General features: G+C 45.1%; 1 protein-coding gene across 1 annotated transcript in view; it reads right to left on the bottom strand.

Annotated features, from left to right (window-relative positions):
* The window catches only part of LOC119978177 (C4b-binding protein alpha chain-like), a 96338-nt gene that overhangs the window by 34326 nt on the left and 39256 nt on the right, over positions 1 to 22756 (bottom strand). The window contains exons 3-6 of the mRNA XM_038819609.1: positions 20836 to 20932; positions 19659 to 19732; positions 14904 to 15089; positions 2741 to 2926 (exon numbers count right to left, since the gene is read on the bottom strand). Of these exons, the coding sequence (XP_038675537.1) occupies positions 2741 to 2926; positions 14904 to 15089; positions 19659 to 19732; positions 20836 to 20932 (543 nt within the window). The remainder of the gene's footprint in view (positions 1 to 2740; positions 2927 to 14903; positions 15090 to 19658; positions 19733 to 20835; positions 20933 to 22756) is intronic.

Raw genomic sequence — 22756 nt, forward strand, 5'->3', positions numbered from 1 at the left:
CCTCCATTCTGAAAAACAGCTGTTCCCTACTATTCTCTGCTGTCTGTCCCTTAGCAATTTCATATCCACACTGTCCTTTTAATCTCATTTAAAAGTTTGCTAAGAAATCTATTATGTGGTACTTTATGAAATACCTTTTGAGGCTCATATATGTTGTAGGGTGTTGGTTACAGTTCGGTAGATCTGAAGAAGTCATTGCCGTCATACGTAAGTCTTCATTGACTCTTAGGCTATTTACAAATATATAATGAAAGGTTCAAGCTGAGAGCCATCTCCATGCTTGCTTATACACACAACTCTATCCAACTCTGGCCTGAAGCCAGAGTGCAGGTCATGTGCTTCTCACATCATTGTGTGGGCTCTACTGCACTCAGTTCCACATTAATTCTATATGTGCCAGACTCTTATATTACAATATACATAGCATCAACTCGTCAATCCTTTCTAAAGCTTTGTGAAAGAACTTGATCAAGATAATTAAACACAATTTTCCTTCCACAAATTCAAGCTGGCTTTCATTTATTCACGCATAGTTTGCCTGCTTGTGTGAGTGGAGCCTCGAGCTGTATGCTATGTTACGTGTTGTTTAATGGGAAATTGTGTGTTAAGGTTAAAAGATACTTGCAAGCTGTTCTGGCTAGGTTTAAAATTTAAAAGTTTGAATATTATTTTTCTTTTGTTTTGATAAAGTTTGTTTGTCAAAATAACCAAGTCCTATTTCCTCTGCAATCACTCATGGAGCGAATCGATCTTTCTGCACAGTTAAAAAACATTTTTTAATGCTTTGGCTCTGGTCCAGTATCTTAGTCACTCCTGGGATCTGACCAGGTGTCCATAACACCAGTCAGCAGTTGTGAAGTGGTTTTCAGAGATGGAGCTGTGCACACTTCCCAATGCTGAATCCACTTACTGAGTGTTTGGCTGACAACACTTCAGAGTCGTACTTTGAAGTTGTTGCAGCCCTTTTACTTGGAAGACCACCCATCGCCATCTGTTGGCCTGATGGTGCCTCGCCAACTAGCTTCTACACACATAGGTGCCAGATATATACACACTGAGGGGAAGAATACTAAATTTGGAACAGACACCCACTCCAATACTGCCTTCGGCATTTGCTGCTTCTTTCTAAAAAATACTTTGCGCAATATGAGCATCGCTGGCAAGGTCAGCATTTGTTCCCATCTTAATTTCCCATGAGAAGGTGGTACTGAGCTGTCTTCTTGAAGTTCTATAGTCCATGTAGTGGTGGTACACCCACAGTACTATTAAGGAAGAACTGTCAGGTTTTTTACACAACAACAACTGGCTATATGGTTCCAAGTCAAGATGGTGTGTAGCCTAGAGGGGAACCTGCAGTTGGTTGTTCTCCCAGACATCAGTTGCCCCTGTCCCTCTGGGTGGAATAAGGCACGGGTTAGAATGTGCCATCAAAGGAGGCTTGGTGAGTTGCTGCGATGCATCTTATGTGTGTGCATACTGTGGCCACTATTGTGCCGCAATTTGAGGGAGTGAATGTTTAAAGTAGCAAACTGGGTACCGATAAAGCTGGCTGCTTTGTCCTGGAGCGGGTTGGGTTTATTGAGAGAAATTGGAGCTGCACTCATCCAGGCAAGTGGAGGATATGCCACACTACTGACTTGTGCTCTGTAGATGGTGGACAGGCTTTAGGGAGTTAGGAGGTGTGTCTTTAACCGCAGTATACCCACCCACAGACCTGTTCTTGCAGCAACAATATTTATATGGCTGGCCCAGTTAACTTTCTGATCAATGGTAACTCCCAGAATGTTGATCCTAAGGGCTTTAGCGGTGTTAATGCCATTGAATGTTGAGGAGTGATGGCTAGACTCTCGCTTGTTGGACATGGTCATTGCCTGGCCCGTGTGTGGCACAAATGTCACTTGCCACTTATTTGCTCAAGCCTAGATATTTACCAGGTCATCCTGCAGGTGGTCACTGACTGCTCCAGTATCTGAGGGGGCATGATTGGCAATGAACACTGTGCAATTATCAGTGAATTTCCTCACTTCTAACCTAACGATGGAAGAACATTGATGAAACAGCTGAAGATGGTTGCACCATTATAGTAAGCTCCCGGAATATTACAAGAGACTTCCTCCTCATTCGTATTAAATGAGGGAAATCTTTTCATCATTGATACCTGGAGAAAAGGTTAACACTTTACTGATTCAGTAACAGAAAAGTACTCCAGTGTTATTTCTAAAAACAACTTGTATGGTTGAAGAACATGAAGAAAGAAATCAAGGTTCTATAGTCATCTGGCAAACATCCAAACCAACATTCAGATATTTAGATAGTTGTGGCAGAATTGAGCAATGGTCAATTCACATTTTAAAATTTTATTATAGACATAGACATAGACATAGGATTTACAGTGCAGAAGGAGGCCATTCGGCCCATTGAGTCTGCACTCGCCCTTGGAAAGAGCACCCTACCTGAGCCCACACCTCCACCTTATCCCTGTAACGCAGTAACCCCACCTAACCTTTTTGGACACTAAGGGCAATTTAGCATGGCCAATCCACCAAACCTGCACATCTTTGGACTGTGGGAGGAAACCGGAGCACCCGGAGGAAACTCACGCAGACACAGGGAGAATGTGCAGACTCCGCACAGCCAGTAACCCAAGCCGAGAATTGAACTGGGACCTTGGAGCTGTGAAGCAACTGTGCTAACCACTTTGCTACCGTGCCGCCCCTTTAGTTTAGAAAGGTTTACTCACGTGTTTTGCAAGTCGGTGGTGGGGGCACAAAGACATTATTCTCACCACATTCAATGACACTGTTGCCAATCATTTTATAACCTTCAAGGCAGGCATAGGTGATTGTCGCTCGATATCTATAGGTTGGTCCAAATCCTGCTCTAATTTGGCCATTTGCAATCAATTCAGGGCGATGACATCTAACAGCTGGTAACAGAACAGTTCATGAGTCACTCCTAGGTAATTAATTGCAGCTCGGGTATTTTCAGAAGAACTACGCTGATTTTTGTTCACCTGTGGAATGTATTTGTCACAGTTTTCCGTAAAAAAGCTTTGTGTTATTAGTGCCTGATCTACCGCTGGCCCTCACCTACTGCTCATCTAACTGCCGCCCATGGTGACATCATCCACAGACATCAGGTCATCTTCAAACTGTATGCTGATAGCTCCTGTTCCATTTCTCCAACATTTCCATCAAAGTTTGTAACAACTTCAGTGTTGCCAGATCACAAAGCTGTCAGATTGTTGAAGTAACCTACCTGGCTCACTAAGAGCCTGTAAGGAAAGAAACTGGCCATTGTTACAGTGGAATCATACCATATTTGTTTAGGGTCAGGTTCTGACTGAAAACTGGCGTGTAGAGTGGGTAAAGTTTTCACCGTGAGTCTGGTGGGGGGGGGGGGGGGGGGGGGGGGGGCATCTGGCTCTGCAGAGATTGGGGCGCTACATTTAAAGGCCCCCCTGGTCAGAACTGAAGATGAACTTTGGGGACTGCGAATTTAAAAAAAAGAAAGTGTTCTAACAAGTAACTCAGTTGAATCAACGGATGGTTGCTGCTCAATTACAAAGTTCAACAGCACATTCTGCGAGCAACAAATATCCCAGCCAGTGAATTCATAACTTTACTGGGAAGGAAATACATTGAAGAAAGAATGCGTACATTCTACCTTCATAACTGTGCAGGGCTACATCTCTTAACAAATGTTGATTTTCTTTTTTGTTTTTTAATTTAGAGTACCCAATTATTTTTTTCCAATTAAGGGGCAATTTAGCATGGCCAATCCACCTACCCTGCATACGTTTGGGTTGTGGGGGTGAGACCCACTCAGACACAGAGAGAATGTGCAAACTCCACACAGTAGATCGAACCCAGGTCCTCGGCGCCGTGAGGCAGCAGTGCTAACCACTGCGCCAACATGCCGCCGACAAAGGTTCAGATTTTCACTGTCCCATCAATGAGGCAAGGGTTTATCAGTTCAAATCCCACTCAGGAACTGGGGCATTTAATTTAGGTTGACCTCTAATGCAGTACTAACAAAATCTTGTTCTGAACAGGTGTCATTGCTATGGATGAAAGTTTGGATGAGATCTTCTGGCTGTTCACACCAGCGGACTCTTCTGATCCTGCTGACGGCGGATCCCTGCTGAGCGTTTCCCAGCAGCATGGAGTGCATTCAATGAGAAAACCATTGACAGCAGTGGGATCTTCCAACAGTGGGTCCAAGAAACACACTATGGGAAGACCAAAGAACCTCACCCATTATTTCTATTCATATGGTTAAAAGGTCCCATATATTCCAAGCAGTTTCCTTTTGTTCTATCAGTGAAAATTTTATTGTACCATTGGCTTTTTGAGGGTATTGCGATACAGCACCTGTAATTACAGAATATAAAACTGTACCACATCTTGCCTGAATGTTGCAGATAAATGGGGATATGATAGTTCTGGGTCAAGAGCAGTATCAAGCTTGTAATTGTAATTATTTTGTAATAACAAGCAAATTGTCAGCCACGGCATTGTGGCAGCCGAAATGTTACCAACGTTAGTGTTAAGAAAACTTCTCTGTTCTATAAGCTTATAAGTGGAATTTGGAAAATTTGCCAGTTTTATTTTCAAACCTATTTACAACGCCACACTAAAGTAACAAGGAGTTTAACTTTTCTCGCTAACCTCCCCCCCTTCTGTTTCTGTGCCATTGTAAAAGTTTGCGATGTGGAGTCAATGAACATCTGGTACCAGAGTTCCCTGAGAACAATATTCTGATGCTCAAACACAAGTCTATGCTAAGTAGTTTTCTACCAGTCAGTATTTCAATTGTGGCTCTTATGATGGAGCCATGCACATTTCCCAATGTTGACTCCTAATACTTGAGTTATATCTTGAAGTTGCTCCAGACCTGTTAATTGGAAGACACCCGTGTCCATCTCTTCGACTGGTGGTGACTTTCCAACTTGCCTCAATCTGTAGAAGTGCTCACTAAGTGGCATATTACGACCGCTAGAAACAAATGCCTAATACAATACAGCTTTTGGATTTGTGTTGTTTTTAAATTCTTTCATGGGATGGGAGCGTGACTAAGAGGGTCTGCATTTGTTGCCCATCCCTAATTGCTCTTAAGAAGGTGATGGTGAGCTGCTTTCAAGAACCCCTCCAGTCTATCTGGTGTAGATACTCCCACTGTGCTTTTAGGAAGAGAGTTTGGTTTCGATCCAACATTAGAACATAGAACATAGAACAGCACATAGAACAGCACAGAACAGGCCCTTCGGCCCTCAATGTTGTGCCGAGCCATGATCACCCTACTCAAACCCACGTATCCACCCTATAACCGTAACCCAACAACCCCCCCTTAACCTTACTTTTATTAGGACACTACGGGCAATTTAGCATGGCCAATCCACCTAACCCGCACATCTTTGGACTGTGGGAGGAAACCGGAGCACCCGGAGGAAACCCATGCACACAGGGGGAGGACGTGCAGACTCCACACAGACAGTGACCCAGCCGGGAATCGAACCTGGGACCCTGGAGCTGTGAAGCATTTATGCTAACCACCATGCTACCCTGCTGCCCCAAAACGTTCCAAATCAGGATAACATGTGACAACCATGGGAAGTTCCAATTGGTGGTGTTCCCATGCATCTGCTGACATTGTCCTTCGAGGTAGCAGCGGCCACAGTTTGGAAGGTGATGGCAAAGTCATGGCATTGGATCTTGTAGATGGTACACACTGCACCTACTGTATCCTGGCAGTGGAGGGAGTGAATGTTTAAGGTGGTGCATGGGGTGCCAATCAAGCAGGTTGCTTTGTCCTGGATGGTGTTGAGTTTCTTGAGTGTTGCTGGAGCTGCACTCATCCAGACAAGTGGAGAATATTCTATCACATTCCAGACTTGTGCCTTGTAAATGGTGGACAAGCCTTGGGAGGCAGGAGATGAATCATTCACCACAGAATTTCCAGCCTCTGACCTGAATTTGTAGCCACAGTATTTGTATGGCTGGTCCAGTAAAGGTTCTGGACAATGGTTACTCCCAAGTTGTTAATAATGGGGGCAGCTGATGATGCCAGCAGTGGAAGGGGAGGCGGAGATAGTGGTAGCGCTGGACGCGGAGAAGGCATTTGACAGGGTGGAGTGGGAATACTTGTGGGAGACGTTGGAAAGGTTTGGGTTTGGGGAGGGATTTATCAAGTGGGTAAAACTGCTCTATTCAGCTCCGATGGCAAGTGTGGTAACAAACGGGAGGAGGTCAGAATATTTTGGGCTCCATCGCGGTACTAGGCAGGGATGTCCCCTATCTCCCTTACTCTTTGCATTAGCGATTGAGCCGTTGGCGATGGCACTGAGGGGTTTCAGGGGGGTGGAGAGGACTGACAAGGGGAGGGGAGGAACATCGGGTCTCGCTCTATGCGGATGATTTGTTGTTGTATGTGGCAGACCCGGAGGGGGGAATGCCGGAGGTAATGGGGATACTAGCGGAGTTCGGGGACTTTTCGGGATATAAATTAAATCTGGGGAAAAGTGAGGTCTTTGTAATACACCCGGGAGACCAAGGGGAGGGAATTGGGAGGCTCCCCTTCAAAAGAGCAGTTAAAAGTTTTTGGTATTTGGGGGTGCAGGTGGCAAAGAACTGGGGGACCCTCCACAAGTTGAACTTTTCCAGACTGGTGGAACAGATGGAGGAGGAGTTTAAGAGGTGGGACATGGTGCCGCTGTCGCTGGCAGGGAGGGTGCAGTCAGTTAAAATGACGGTCCTCCTGAGGTTCTTGTTTTTGTTCTAGTGTCTGCCCATCTTCCTCCCCAGGGCCTTTTTCAAGAAGGTAACGAGTAGTATCATGGGGTATGTGTGGGCACATGGCACCCCGAGAGTTAGAAGGGTCTTTTTGGAGCGGAGTAGGGATAGTGGAGGGCTGGCGTTACCCAACCTTTCAGGATATTACTGGGCGGCAAATACATCGATGGTACGAAAGTGGATGATGGAAGGGGAGGGGGCAGCCTGGAAGCGCATGGAGAGGGCGTCCTGCGGCAACATAAGCTTAGGGGCACTGGTAACGGCACCATGGCCGCTCCCTCCCACGAGGTATACCACGAGCCCGGTGGTGGCGGCCACCCTCAAGATCTGGGGGCAGTGGAGGCGACACAGGGGGGAAGTGGGAGGTCTGATAGGGGCACCACTAAGAGGGAACCACAGATTTGCGCCGGGAAACACAGGAGGGGGATTCCAGAGCTGGCAGAGGGCGGGTATTAGACAACTGAGGGACTTGTTTATAGAGGGGAGGTTTGCGAGCCTGGGAGAGCTGGAGGAGAAATTTGGGCTCCCCCCGGGGAACACGTTCAGGTACCTCCAAGTGAAGGCATTTGCCAGACGACAGGTAGCGGGGTTCCCCGCGCTCCCCGACAGGGGGGTGAGTGATAGGGTGCTATCAGGGGTCTGGGTCGGGGAGGGGAAGATCTCGGACATCTATAAGATTATGCAGGAGGTGGAGGAGGTACCAGTAGAGGAGCTGAAAGATAAGTGGGAGTTAGAGCTGGGGGAACAGATAGAGGACGGGACATGGGCAGACGCCCTGGAGAGGGTCAACTCGTCGTCGTCATGTGCGAGACTAAGTCTCATTCAATTTAAGGTACTGCATAGAGCCCACATGACGGGGACAAGGATGAGTCGGTTTTTCGGGGGTGAAGACAGGTGTATTAGATGTTCGGGAAGCCCTGCGAATCATGCACATATGTTTTGGGCATGTCCGGCACTGGAGGAGTTCTGGAAGGGGGTGGCAGGGACGGTGTCGAGAGTGGTGGGGTCCAGGGTCAAGCCAGGATGGGGACTTGCGATCTTCGGGGTTGGGGTGGAACCGGGGGGTACAGGAGGCGAGGGAGGCTGGAATATTAGCCTTTGCGTCCTTGGTGGCTCGGAGGAGGATCCTGATTCAGTGGAGGGACGAAAGGCCTCCGAGTGTTAACACCTGGTTAAACGACATGGCAAACTTCATCCAATTGGAAAGGATCAAATTCGCCCTGAGAGGGTCGGTGCAGGGGTTTTCCAGGCGATGGCAACCCTTCCTAGACCTCTTGGATCAGAGATAGAAACTGAGGCCGTGACAGCAGCAACCCGGGAGGGGAGGGGAGGGCGGGAGGGAGGGGGGAGGAGGGGGGGGGGGGAGGGGGGACAAAGACAAAGGAAGCACGGTAGCGGTGGTGGCACGGGCAAGGCCTGCCCGAGGACGCTGCTAGAAATGATAAGTTGGTCTGTCGGTTTGCCGGCGGGGGGGGGGGGGAGACGCGCGGGTAGGGGGGGGGGGACTTGGGACTTTTTTCTTTTTCTTGTTAAGTAGGGGGGTTTGACTTTGTTTTGTTATAATTTTAATGTAAATGTAGGGGGGGTAAAAATGTTTGTATTTTGAAAAATTCAATAAAAATTATTTAAAAAAAAAAATAATGGGGGCAGCTGCAATGGCAAAGTCATTCAATGTCAAGCGGGGAATGGTTAGATTTTCTCTTCCTGAAAATGGTTGTTGCGGACGTTGCTCATGCTCATGTTAATTGTTGCTTATCGGCTCAAACCTCAATGTTGTCCATGTCTTGTTGCATGTGGACATGGACTGCTTTGACAGCTGGGAAGTTGTGAATGGTACTGAACATTGGCAATTATCAGTGAATATCCCTATATCTGACTTTATGATGGAGGGAGAATCATTGGCAAAGTAACTGAAGGCACCATATTTAGTGAGTTCTGGATTCTGGATAGTTCAGGTTCATTTGTGAGACATAATATTGCAAGAGAACTTTTCCCCTTTGGTACAATGTGGTCAACTTCTTTGACAGAGATTCCGAGATAAAAGATTGACTTTAAACCATGTTGTTCGCTTTGCTCAATCAGTAATGGAAAAATACCCTTTTCTTAAAATTCATGTACTGATGGCTTGGACATCATTTATTGTGTAAGAGTCCTTCCATTTAATTTTCTTTTGTTTCATTTATTTTCTTTTGTTATTTTTGGTCCGTGCACCCATAATTGGAATGTGCCTTTAAGCAGAGGATTCAAGCTGAAGCAGCCTGCTAGACAGGACAGGGTGTTCCAGGTTTTGTATTTTGGAGACACGAAAACAAACTCATCAGTGTCGGGTGAATCTTAAGAACCAGCTTTGGAGGAAGTCGGATTGATTGACTGGTTGGCAACCTGTGGGTTGGCGAGGAACAGTGTTCTGCTTGACAAAAGTTAGTAATTGGTGATGATGCTTCGGAGAGAGCTGGACAGAAGTGATTAGACCTTGAAAGAAAAAGGAACTCTCTGTCTCTCGCTGCTGAAGTAAGGAACTGCTTTATTTTTCTAAAACTAGTGAGTGCCTGGCACATCTTTACTATATTTGAAATGATCCTGAATCTACAGAGAAAGTAGGCAGCCTTGCCAGAGAAAACCATCTCAAGTCTAGAAAGAAGAAGTATCAAAATGAAAGGCGGAACTCCTGAAAGATTTTAATTGGAAGCCGTCCTAGTGCACCAAAAATCTTTTATCCTTTTAGTTCATCGTTATTTTCTTACTGCTCCACCACCTTTCCCTCTATTTTGCCTATCTGTGCATCTATTTGAGTAGAGTGGGATGAGTTATAAAGGGCAGGGATTGGAAAGGGGGGATTAGATAGTCAGTTACATTTTTGTCAGTTTGATTATATTATTGTTAGAGAATAAAAGGTTATATTTGTGGAACATTTACAAACATGGTAACTGCAATTTATTGGGCTCAGCCAAGGTCCTCAGGTACTCTAAAATAACATCCAGTTTTACTGGTGGGATTGCAATTGACCGTGCATTGCCTGGGGGGGGGGGGGGGGTCATGACAATTGCCCATCCCTAATTGCCCTTTGGAAGATGGTGATGAGCAACTTTTTTGACCTGGTGCAGTCCCTTTAGTGTAGGTACACCCACAGTGCTGTTAGGGAAGGAGTTCCAGGATTATGACCCAGCAACAGTGAAGGAATGGTGATATATTTTCAAGTCAGGATGGTGAGTGACTTGAAGGAGAACTTTCAGCTGATAGTGTTCCCATGTGGCTGTCGCCCTTGTCCTTCTAGATGGTAATGGGCATGACTTTGGAAGGTGCTGCTGACGAAGTCTTGATTTGTACCTACAGTGCCTCTTGTAGATGGTACACGCTGTGGTCGCATTTCATCGATGGTGGATGGAGTAAATGTTTGTGGAAGGGGTTCCAATCAAGTGGCTGCTCTATTCCGGATGGTGTTGAGCTTCTTGAGTAATTTTGGAACTGCACTCATCCAGGCAAGTGGGGAGTATGCAACCACACTCCCGACTTGTGCCTTGTAGGCGGTGAACAGGCTTTGGTGGGGTCAGGAGGCGATTTACTCACAGCAGAATTTCTAGCCTCTGACCAGCTCTTGTAGCCATAGCATTTATATTGCCAGTCCAGTTCAGTTTCTGGTCAATGGTAACCCCCAGGGTGATGATAATGGGGGATTTGGCTCTCGTCATGCCATTGAATGTCAAGGGGAAATAGTTAGATTGTCATTCTTGTTGTAGACGGTCATTGCCTGGCACTTCTGTGGCCTGAATATTACGTTCCACTTGTCAGTCCGAGCCTGGATATTGTCTAGGTCTTGCTGCAATTGGACATGGACTACTTCAGTGTGTGAGGAGTCGGGAACGGTCCTGAAAATTGTGTAATCAATGGCAAACATCCCATTTCTGACCTTATAATGGAAGGAAAATAATTGATGAAGCAGTTGAAAATGGCTAGGCCTAGGACTGCCGTGAGGAACTCCTGCAGTGATGTCCTGGAACTAAGATATCTGACATATCATTTCTAAAAACTATGTGCAGAGTGGAAGAGCAGTAAGAAAGAAATTAGCTGGAAATCTTGTAAGTCAACAAGATGTTTATTAACAGATATGATTAAAAATCAATTCACAACTTTTGGTTTCATTAAATGGAAGTGAAGTTTACTCATGTGTTTTGCACGTCGGTAATGGAGACGCAAAGACGTTATTCTCACCACATTCAATGACACTGTTGCCAATCATTTCATAACCTTCAAGACAGGCATAGGTGATTGTCTCTCGATATCTATAGGTTGGTCCAAATCCTGCTACAATTCGGCCATTTGCAATCAATCCAGAGTGAAGACATCTAACAGCTGGTAACAGAACAGTTCATGAGTCACCCCTGTCGTGTTATTCACCCTGGGGTAACACGGACTGCAACACGATGCAGTTAAATGATAAAGCACACACCAAACGTAGGCGTTGGTTCCATAAGGTTTATTGAACTCTGGTAACGAAGCACACAGCTGCCTGTGGGTTGATTCTCTACTCCTCTAAGTAAACCAACACTAACTATCTAGACCAGGCTAGCTCTGATCCACGTGTAGAAGGTGTTGAATGATTTGTACACCCTGACTGTCACTACAGCTATCACCAGTGGAAAGAGGCAGAGTGCTCCTGCCTCGTGTGTTTTACAGTTGGAAGCCCCCCCCCCCCCCCCCGGGCCCTCCGGTGTTCCGACTTGTGATTGGTCGTGTTCTGTTCTGTATATTGATTGGCTCACCTGGATGTCTGTCACTGCCTGTTCTTACCTCATGATGTGCATGGGTGCATATTATGACAACCCCTAGGTAATTAATGGTAGTTAAGGTATTATCACGAGAACCACTCATTTTTGCTCAACTGTGGAATGTATTTGTCATAATTTGCTGTAAAAAAGCTTTGTGTTATCAGTGCCTGATCTACCGCTGGCCCTAACCTACTGCTCATCTAACTGCCGCCCATGGTGACATCATCCACAGACATTAGGTCATCTTCAAACTGTATGCTGATAGCTCCTGTTCCATTTCTCCAACACTTCCTTCAAAGTTTGCAACCACTTCAGTGCCTTCAGATCACAAAGCTGCCAGATTGTTGTAGAAAACCTAACTGGCTCACTGAGATCCCATAAGGAAAGAAACTGGCCCTTGATAATCGTTCTGGCCTCGGTGTGACTCCTGTCTAACTCCAGCATTACTGATTCTTAAATACCCTTGAAAGTGGCCGAACAAGTAACTCAGATGTATCAACCCACGGCCACTGCTCAAATACAAAGTTCATCACCACATCCTCTGAACAATAAATATTGGGCGGGAGTCTCCGTTTCTGAGATTTAGTGTTGACGCCGACGGAGAATTTGTGGACTTTCACGATAGCAAAACTGGCACCGAACATGGATCGATTCAGCAACTGTGGAGGGGCTAGCACCGGCGCCACGTGGAACTCAATCTATTCCAATGAAAAACGGTGCGTGATTCGCCGGGTTCATGATTGACACTCGGGAGGCTGACAAGCTGCAGTTGCATATACACATTACAATCCCCACACACACTCATCCCAGCCAACAAGATGGCACTGGTTGTGCTTGAGCACGCCCACACAGTTGATGGGTCGACTGGGGCCAGAGGGTATCTAGGGGGTTGGCCAGAAGGGTCACCTGTACGACCTGTGTTCATAGCGGGCTGTTAACGGTGTGCGAGCTGCATGGCTGCCTTGCCGGCTACGGCAATGGAGTCCCATGCCCATCCAATCCATCCCCACAGCCCACCTCCTGGCCACCTCCCGCTACTGCCCCGGCCCTGACAGAACCCCACGACCAGTGGCACAACTTTCAACAAACTATGGCGATGGTGGACACTCTGTACCCCCTCCCTCTCCCTCAGCAGCCATGACACAAGTGAACCGTGCCGTCGGGAACTCAGCCCTTCGAAGGCAGAGCATCGCGGAGGTCCCGGAGAATACCGGTTCAGGCCCACTAATGATATGCAAGCGATGTTTACTGTACACGTATTCCAGATCGCATTGACGCCGCTGTCGAGGTGATAGAGAATAGCGATTTGGCGTCAACTTGTCGCCCGCCGTGATTTTAGCAGCAGAACCTATTCTACTTTCAATCACATTTCGCGATTTCAACGACAGACAACGGAGAATCCCGCCAATCCCTTTCCCCAGCCAGCAAATTCTATACCTTTACTGGGAAGAAGATACATTGAAGATCTAATTAGTATATTGCACTTTACAACCGTGCAAAGCTGCATCTCTTGATAAGTAATTATCTGCTTCATTTTCTCACAGTCTCAACACCGAATCCAAAGGTTATCAGTTTAAAACCCACTACAGAACTGGGACACATCCAGTGACGTACTGAGAGGAAGTTGTTCTACCAGAGATGTCATTCCTTTGTGTGAGACATTAGATTGTCTTCTATTCAGGTAGTTTAATGGTGTCACGTGTCCAAGCAGTCTCCTTTAATTCTCTCGGCACAATCAAAGAACGTTACAAGCTGGAATGTGACAGTTCTGGATCAAGAACAGGATCATACAGTTTGCAATTGCAGAATTTCTTCAAAATTGCCTTACCTGCATATTGGATATCTAACCCTTTAAGTAATGCTTCAATTATTTTTTATAACAATTGGACTGTCAGTGTGAAAAGCATAGAATCAGAATTATTATGATCTTTAGGGAGGTTCCTCTGTTCGACAATTGAAGAAACTGCATGATTTTAGCACTTTAGTTTCAAACCTATTGACAGCATTACTCTTGAGGAACAAAAAGTGTAACATTTTCAGAAAATCACTCTTCATTATGAATAAATAATAATAATCTTTCTTAGTGTCACAAGTAGGCTTATATTGACATGCCCCCAACGAATTTGCGTATCACTCACAATAGGTCATTCGTTCACCTACAAGATGAACCTTTCAATGTGACTCCAGACCCACAGCAATGGGTTGACTCTTAAATGCCCTCTGAATTGGCCGAGCAAACCATTCAGTTCAAGGGCAATTAGAGATAGGCAATTATTGCTGGCTCAGCCAACATCCCCTGAACAAATATAAAAAAACTAATGTAATTGAAAGGTCTCGGCACGTTACTTGGAGATAAAATAACGTTGAAGAACTTCTGCTACTGCAATGTCTTAAACTATACTGGAGAGTATTTTGGAGGTATGTGGCAGGTATGTATTGTTAAGGTGTGTTTGTCAACCTCGTGTGGCGGCTGCGGACTGTGGGGGGGAGGTGAGAAGTGGTCCAGGGGGGTGGCAAGATGGTTACAGGGGGGCTTCATCTGGCAGGACGGGTCCGCGTGTGGCCGGCGCCATGTTGTACGGCACAACGTGCGCATGCGTGGCCACGGACCCGGCAATTCTTCGTCCATATCTGCAGGGAGAGTCGGGGGTTTTGTGTGGCATGGTTGCAAGGCCACACTGGGCGAGCATTGGAGCGAGGGCGCCGCCGATTATTTAGTCATAATATTAGACACATGGTCCAGACATAGACTCAAAATCGGAGAATCCAGCCCCTTGACTACTGACATGAAATTATCAAAATTTTTGTAGCGGGACTGCTATGTCTTCTGGTCCAGCCACAGGGAATGACTGCTATACTGACCTGTCCCACATCTTTCTAAAGGTTGCTATTGATGGCCTCCTGGCAGCCACACAGAACCATGGTGTCTCTCCTTTTGATCACCTCCATCACTAAACCATCCAGCACTCCATCAATGATCCTGGGGTCCTCAGCTGCCCTGGTGTTCCATTTCCCTTTGCAGTGATCATATTCTGTATCACTCTCCTGTCATTCAGTGCAGCTGACCTTTAAGGGGGGCAGCCTGCCTCTAAGAACAGAAGCCGGCAGCACCATGTGCTACACTTCTAGCTCCCTGCTGCGTGTTTGGCACCCAACAGGATGCAGAAGCACCAGCAGAGCAGTATCTGCTTAGTCTTGTGCTAAAATTAGGCATTTGAGGTGACAGCACCAAATATGCATGGTGCTCACTGCCACGAGAACTGATCCTCGAAGGTTATGAATCATAAATCCCATGTCAAACAATGGCTCACTTCAATTTTCCACCTGAAGTATCAATTAACTGTACCTTTGCACCTTGGTGGGTCATTGCTCCACTTTCCAATCGCTGTACAAGTAAGTTCATCAGCACCAACCAATGAGTAGTCACCAATACATGAATATTGTGCTATCATTCCATATTCCCAATAATCGCCAGAGGGTGGTGTTGGAGCTCGCCCATTTGGAATAGGTGGAAGATTTTCACATCTGATGGCTAGGGAAAAATGAAATTCAGCCATTGTCCTCATTAGACTGTAAAATTGGAAGCTTCAAAGATTAAAACTCAGTCAGCTCAGTGACAACACATGGGTGAACCAATAGGCAGCAATGCAGAGTAAGATACTTCCTCACCCCAATACATAAACCAAAAACCCAGTCTGCTGATATTATTTCTTTAGAGGGCAAAAGGGACAAAGATTGAGAGTGAAAAAAAGAGAGGAAGAGATAAACAAGGCATCATGACTGCAAATGAAGTGTGAGTGAATACAATAATAACAAACAAAAACATGTATTTATGTAGTGTTTCTAATGTAATAAGACAACCTGTTCGGAGTCCGAATGAGAACACAACTGTTTTCAATTTGTAAAACTGTGAGGAAATGTTACTGCACCACCGGAGTAATAACACTGCCCCATGGGTATCTTTCATGTTAAAACAAACTTTAATTTAAACACAGAATTAACCACGTTGGCAAGAAAGAAACAACTTTACAGTAAACATCTACAACAGTTCTTAAGTAAAAAGAAGCAACCATTAACTTACTTTCTAATCCTGCCACTATATTCTAATTAAGCAAACCAATGTATACTAAATACCACTCATGAATAAAGTTAACAACCAGGGTTTTACTTGCTTTTCTCTGTGCAGAATCTTTGGAGAGAGAACTTTTCAGGACCAAATTGAAACACCTCAGTTCAAATTAGAGTTTTAGGACCTACTGACTCTTTAGTCAGACCTGACTCCTCCCATTAAACTATATCATCTGTACCTAGTGCATGAGGTCTTTTTTGTCTCTTCTTACAACATGTACCTTGACCTGTTTAGCCATGACCAAACACAATGGGCGAGATTCTCCCAAAACGGGAGAAATCGTAAGGCTGGCGTCAAACCCGGGCTGGTTTGACGCCAGCGCGCCCCTTCCCGACCGGGAACCGATTCTGGTCCCCGGTCGGGGTTAGCAGCCCGACGCCGTAGGCTCCGGCATGACGGGCTTAACGAATATCGTTAAGCCCGCTTACCGGAGTTAGCGCTAGCTGACGCGTCATCTGACGTCAGCCGCGCATGCGCGGATTGGAAGACTCCAACCCGCGCATGCGCGGATGAAGTCATCGCGTATTTGCGCGAAACCCGCGCATGCGCGGGCCGGGTTGCCCCTCAGCCACCCCGCGAATGGATACTGCGGGGCGGCGGAAGGACAAAGAGTGCGTGGGCATCGGGCCCGCTGCCCGCGATCGGTGCCCACCGATCGCGGGCCCATGGCACCCTTGGCACGGCCGTGGTACTGCCGTGCCAATCGGTGCCATGGTTATAAAAAGCGAGTTTGTGACGCCGTTTTTACGAACGGCCAGACCAGGTGTGTTTGCCGTTCGTAAAAACGGCGTAAAGGGCTGGGACTTCGGCCCATCGAACAGCTGTGAATCGCTGCCGGCCATAAAAAAACGGCGGCAGCGATTCGGGTCAGGAGTTGGGCGGGGGGTGGGGGAGAATAGCGGGAGGGCGGGAAAAATGTCGGGAAGGCCCTCCCGCTATTCTCCGACCCGTCGTGGGGGTCGGAGAATTTCGCCCATAATTCCTCATAAATTATCTACAGCCCAGGGGTCCTTCAAACTAAACAATATCCCATTAGCTACCTATCTGTAAACAAGTAAAATATTCTCAGGACCTATCAGGACATTTCACCTGCAATTCAATGATTATCTCACTTTTACAACACTTTAATCACAGCTCTAGCAGTCATACTGTCTGCATGCATACTACCCATGTTTTAATAACATTATGGCAAATATATAAAACATGACAATTTTGTACATTCATCACAAACCCAAGATGCTTCACAGGAGTGGTTATTAAACCAAATTTTACATGGGCAACATTAAAAAGATATCAGGGCAGATGGCCAAAAGCTTGGCCAGGGTAGGTTCTAAGGAGTGCCCTAAAACAAAAAGAGAGAAAGATAGTCAGAGGGGTTTAGGTAGAAAATTTCAGCCCCTGAGCTTTGATAGCCTTAGCAGGCACAAACAGGAATAGAAGTATGATTAGAATTGAGGATGCTCAAGAAGCAAGAATTGGAGTAGGGCAGATATTTTGCAATGTTGTAGGGCTGAAGGAGATTGCAGAGAAAGGGAGAGTCAATGGAGGGATTGGAAAACAAGAAATGAGAATTTTAAACTAATGTATCAAGATGTTGCTTAAACAGAAACTAATGCACTGGAGTGATGACTGAACAGAACCTGGCAATGAAAACGAGAGTGCACATTTTACTATCCAACTCCCATTTTTGATTCACTTTGCCATTTTCATCAGCGTCTAGATATAAACAATCAGAGCTCCTGCAGAACAGAGTGTCAACATTGGAGTCCTTTGTCATTGATAGTTCTGTTAAATGTGATATGATTCTACTCTCATCCATTCCCCAACCCCCAAAACCCCCATCGGCCATCGAAGCAGTCCTGAATAGTACATGTCAGAGAGGCATTTCTAGCTATATTTAAAGTGTTCTCACCTGAAAATAGTCAGACCATTGTTGCTTATCTGGAGAGTTGAAGGAGCTTTCAGGAGGACATTTTGAAATTATGCATCTTTGTGGTTTCCACCATCCTGTTAGCACAGAAAGGTGTTTGCTCCACTGAAGGATGGGAATGAAATTGGTCACCTCTTAATGACTGCAGGAACAGATGATTGTGCAGCGGGCTGAGAGAGGGTGAGGGTAGTGGGAAGTATCACATTGTCGTGAACAGAGTCCAGGAACAAGGAGTGTTCCACAGGTGCCCACACCCAAAGACCCAGATTAAGTTATCTGACTCTCACCGAGGAACAGTGTAGAAAGCGATTTTGCTTCTATCAAGAAATTGTAGAATATTATAACTGCGGTCCCCTGTTGCATCTTACTTTTGTAAAAAGCATATTTTCCCTTTCCTTTAGAAAGAACCACTAAAAAAAATAGTGGGTTCTGATGAAAGCGCTTGGAGCTGAAATATTATCCCGACCTTCCTTTAGCCACCGACACTGCCTGATTGTTTAATGTTTTCAGCATTTCCTGCATTGGGGTTTAACTTTCAGGCTTCAAGCCTGACAGTTAACAGTGGGGTAACAAGGGCAATGATGCCCCCAGCACTGTATACATAGATTGGCTACAGTCCTCCTTCCATCCTTGGACAGTTGGGGTCACATCCCCCTTACTCAATAAGAAGCCCCTGGGGACTGTTTTGCATGCTTTCTGGTTGTAACTCGTCAGCCTAATGCAAAGGGGGATCAGTTCTCAGGATAAACTGTCTCCCATAGCACTATTCAAGGAACTGGCCAGCGCATTTAACCAATTATCCACCCAGTTTCACCCCTTTATTTCAAATTTCACACAACTGCAGTCTTCTCTTTTCTTCTTACATATTGAAGATTGCGCTCTATTTAACAATTTTGCAACAAGAAAATAATTTGTAGTTGTTAGGAAGTTTGAATGAAATTAAAATTAATGAATTACAAAGATAGTCATGTAGCTACACTGAGGACTTGTGAGGTGCAGATTAGACGAGCAGTGGTGTGAAACCGATATGTTGATAAGTGGAGTCTAGCAGTCAAGTGGCCTAGATCATGGCATGCCCAGTTTGCAAACAGTTTTTTGTCTCTCAGAGGGGGTCAGGTTGTTGTGCTGAAACCAGAAGAAGTTCCCTATGTTAGATCCCAAAACCTCTACTCTAAAGTAGCAAACATGTCCCATAAGGAAACTACAGGTCCAGTGTGACACATATTTGCTGGAATTGGCTCATAGTGTTAACACCTGTGGGATGTTGTTTTGGGGAAAATGTATTGTCAGTGTTTAGGAAAGTAGATAGATTTAGATTGGATAGGTAATTTCCTGAATAACCATTGTTGTAGTTCATTATAAATGTTGTTCTTTATTGTTGCCTTTCGTGTGTGTTTTAAGATTTAGTAAATATTTTGTTACTTGAATAATTTACAACAAGACTGACCCTTTTCCTCACCTGGTTTCATATTTTTCTCACTTTTTTTCAAATCACAAAAATAAATAGTTAAGAACCAGCATTCCGAGTTTCCCTTCTGGGATTTGGAATGCCCTTGTACTGAATTTCAGTGGGGTTCAAAAGAATAGCTTTCTAACATGCAATCCCCTCATATTTTAAACTCCTACTGCCTCCAAGGCATCAAACAGAACAACTTGTATCCATCAGAACAACATGTCCATCATGAAATGCTGCTACAATTTGCGAGTATCAATTCAACAAGGAATTTACAGAAGTTTAGAATCAAACATCACATTAGATGCATAACCTGGCAAAAAATATAAGTTTGGAATTGATTTTGTTTTATCTGTGGAAGAATTAAGATTGCTTATCCAAATAGCCATTTCCCATTCTGTGCTTTGAGTGCCAAATCTAGAAATAACTACCAGAGTCAATATTGTTATCCAGGAGAGATCAAAAAGCGATGAGGAAAATCAGATATATGATGCCACCACAGAAGAAATATTAATTTCCATAAGTGGCTCAAGTGTTTGTCACAAAAAAGCAGCAAAGTATTATTAAAAGATATGGAGTACCAACTTACACTGACACGTTGGGACCTGGCCATCCCACCCACCACTGGTACACAACCGGTGGGCTCTACCAACCATCCTGTACCTATTGAGAAAAAAAAGCTCACTATAGAAAATAAAATAAAAATAATGCATGAACAAGCAGTGAGCTAAAAACCATAGGGGAGGTTGTTCATCAAGAAACAACCCCAAAGGTTATGACTTATAAATCCACTAAAAGATCAACAGGTACATTAAAAGTAAATATATTTAGCATCTTTCATGACTCCAGGTCATCACCAAAGCACTTTACAGATAATTATGTACTTTTAATGTCTTACCACTGTTTAATGCAGGAAACATGGCTGCCAATCTGAACAAAGCAAGCTCCACAATGCAATAATGACCAGATATCAGTTTTCACACTAATTACAAAATGGCCAGAACACAGGGTCACTGAATATTTCTAAGGCGGAGTTAGATTGATGCTTGTTAGGCGAGGGAATCAAAGCTTATCGGGAGTAGATGGGAACATAGAACTTGAAACACAAATAGATCACCCATGATCTCAGCAAACATGGAGAAGGCTGGAGGGGCCAAAAGGCCTATTTCTGCACCTATTTCCTTTGTTCATATGGGCATCCACCCAGGAGGGCAGACAGGGCTTCAGTGAAGCATCTCATGCAAAACACAACAGCTCTGACAGTGCAGTACTGTACTGCAGTGTCGGCTTAGATTTTTATGCACAATCGCTGGCAAGCAAAATAGAGTACAGGTATTGCACTAACTCAGGTGCAGAGTAAAGTCAATAGTGGCTACATTTTTATTGTACTCTTCTGGTCAAATGTTTGAAGGAATTATGTATGTATAGCTTGACTGAAGGAATTGCCTCACAATATAAAGAGAATATTTTGAACAGCCAGCCATGCCAACCTTCAGTATTGAGCCCAAAGTTTGATTACAGGGATTAATTACAAATTCAAATCTCATTTCTCTGCAGTATTCCCAATTTAATGGAAGGTTCTTTTCAGAGATTCCATGAATGGCTGTCATGGGAAATCGAGGAATAAGTTTCTACTTGCTTAAATTGGAGTTGAAGTGTTTCGTTGCACTAGCAAACTGCGATGCTTATTACAACATGAAAAAAAATCAGAAACATTCCATGAAATGAACTACACATCATTCAGCAATTTGTCATAGAGTACTCACCCCGCTTCACAACTAAAAGTAACTCGATTTCCCAAAATGGTCCCTGTTGCTGTATAACCTCCATTCAAAATTTCACCTGGATTACCACAGTTCCTTGCTGCGCATAAAACAAAATAGGAAAAGGTAGATATGTCGCAGAACTCAAGGGTTTACGATACTTTTGTAAATGTACTTTTTCCCCACAATTGTGTTGTGTCATTAAAGGAACGGAGACAAAAATAAAAATCTCAGAAAATCTCAGCATTTATATCAGGAATCCAACTTGTGCTGGAGGAACCAGCCCAGCAATATCGTGTGAGGCTGGGGTTGAGGAATCTTCCACTTGCTGGAACTCCAACCTCAGCTATGGTTCGTCTCACACCACCAGCCTTGCTTGGAGCCGCCAAACAACAATAAACATTTAAACTATCAGGGAATGTTGAGCCCCGTCATATCCAAGTACCAGCCAAAATTGCAAATCAGTACCGACAGCGGGAGTGCATCAGAAGGGATGCAGATCTTCAGACTCCAAATAGAGTCAATCATTTGGAGGAACATGAACTAAATCAGAGTCAGTCAGTATGAACTGGTAAAAACCCACCGACTTTTCAGCATTCTTTGAAAGAGATGAGAGAATAGATGAAGGAAATACAGTGGATGTTAGTTTGGATTTTCACAGGAATAGAGATCTGAATACGTCAGACAAGGAACCAGTTATCGAACTGAGGAGGTTATGTATCGGTGGAGGCAGCTAGTAAACAGAGAGTTAAAGATAGGCTAAAAGGATATTCCCCAGATTGGAAAGGTGGTGTGAATGATGATCCATGTGGTGTCTGCTGTGGCTACACTTATCATATAGAAAAATGATCTGTGGTTAGAAATTGAGGGACAATACTTACATGTCTCAAGGAAAGCAAATTGGAGGTGTGGTAAATTATGGAGGGGATAGCAAAAGGCTGCAGAAGGAAATAGCTAGACTAGCAGATGGAGCAAAAATGAGACACTTGGAGCTCAAGATGGTAAAACATAAGTTAACATATTTGGAAATTAAAATAAGGAAAGGAAATACATCCTGAAAGAGTAGATTTAAGTGAAGTGAAGGACTTTGGTATACCCTGGATACATATGCCACAAATTGTACCAGTAAATTACCAGTAGATTAGGCCAAGCTATTTCAAAATCAGGGTTGCGACCCGCGGGTGGGTGTCGGGAGGGTCATGGCTTGATCAGTCACGGCGTTCGCAATTGCGGAATAAAATGCCCAACTACCAAGTGCGTGCGCGCAGGGAGGGAGCGGGACAGGACTGACGGGCAGACAGCTGGGCACGTGATGCTCACAGTGGTGACCCCAGCTTGGAACTCTGCTCTGGTGCTCGCCTTCTTATCGGCTCGACCCCCGCCACAATGGCAGTATGTGACCTGTGGTTCCATGGTCAAGCTGTTAAAGGGATGGCACATCTGCTTGCACTCCTTTTTAAAAATAAATTTAGGGTACCCAATTATTTTTTCCAATTAAGGGGCAATTTAGCGTGGCCAATCCACCTAACTTACACATCTTTAGGTTGTGGGGGTGAAACCCACGCAGACACAGGGATAATGTGCAAACTCCACACAGACAGTGACCCAGGGCCGGGATTTGAACCCGGGTCCTCAGCGCCACAGGCAGCAATGCTAACCACTGTGCCACTGTGCTGCCCTATCTGCTTGCACTCCTGAAACGCCAAGTGCGAGTCAGGAATGGTCAGCAGTCTGTGACTGGGGTGGATGCATCTGACGACAGTGACAGCTACTGGACAGTGGGAGGGAAGCCAGGCCAGGTTTGTCAGAGAGGAAGACCAATCAAAAGAGGCCAGTCAATATGGCTGACACATTCCAACACTGGTGGCAACCACTCTCTGGAAACCAAGAAGCAAGTTCTTTTGGTGAGAATGGAGAAGGAGAT

The sequence above is a fragment of the Scyliorhinus canicula genome, chromosome 15 (assembly GCF_902713615.1).
Source record: "Scyliorhinus canicula chromosome 15, sScyCan1.1, whole genome shotgun sequence".
Classification (NCBI taxonomy): Eukaryota; Metazoa; Chordata; class Chondrichthyes; order Carcharhiniformes; family Scyliorhinidae; genus Scyliorhinus; species Scyliorhinus canicula.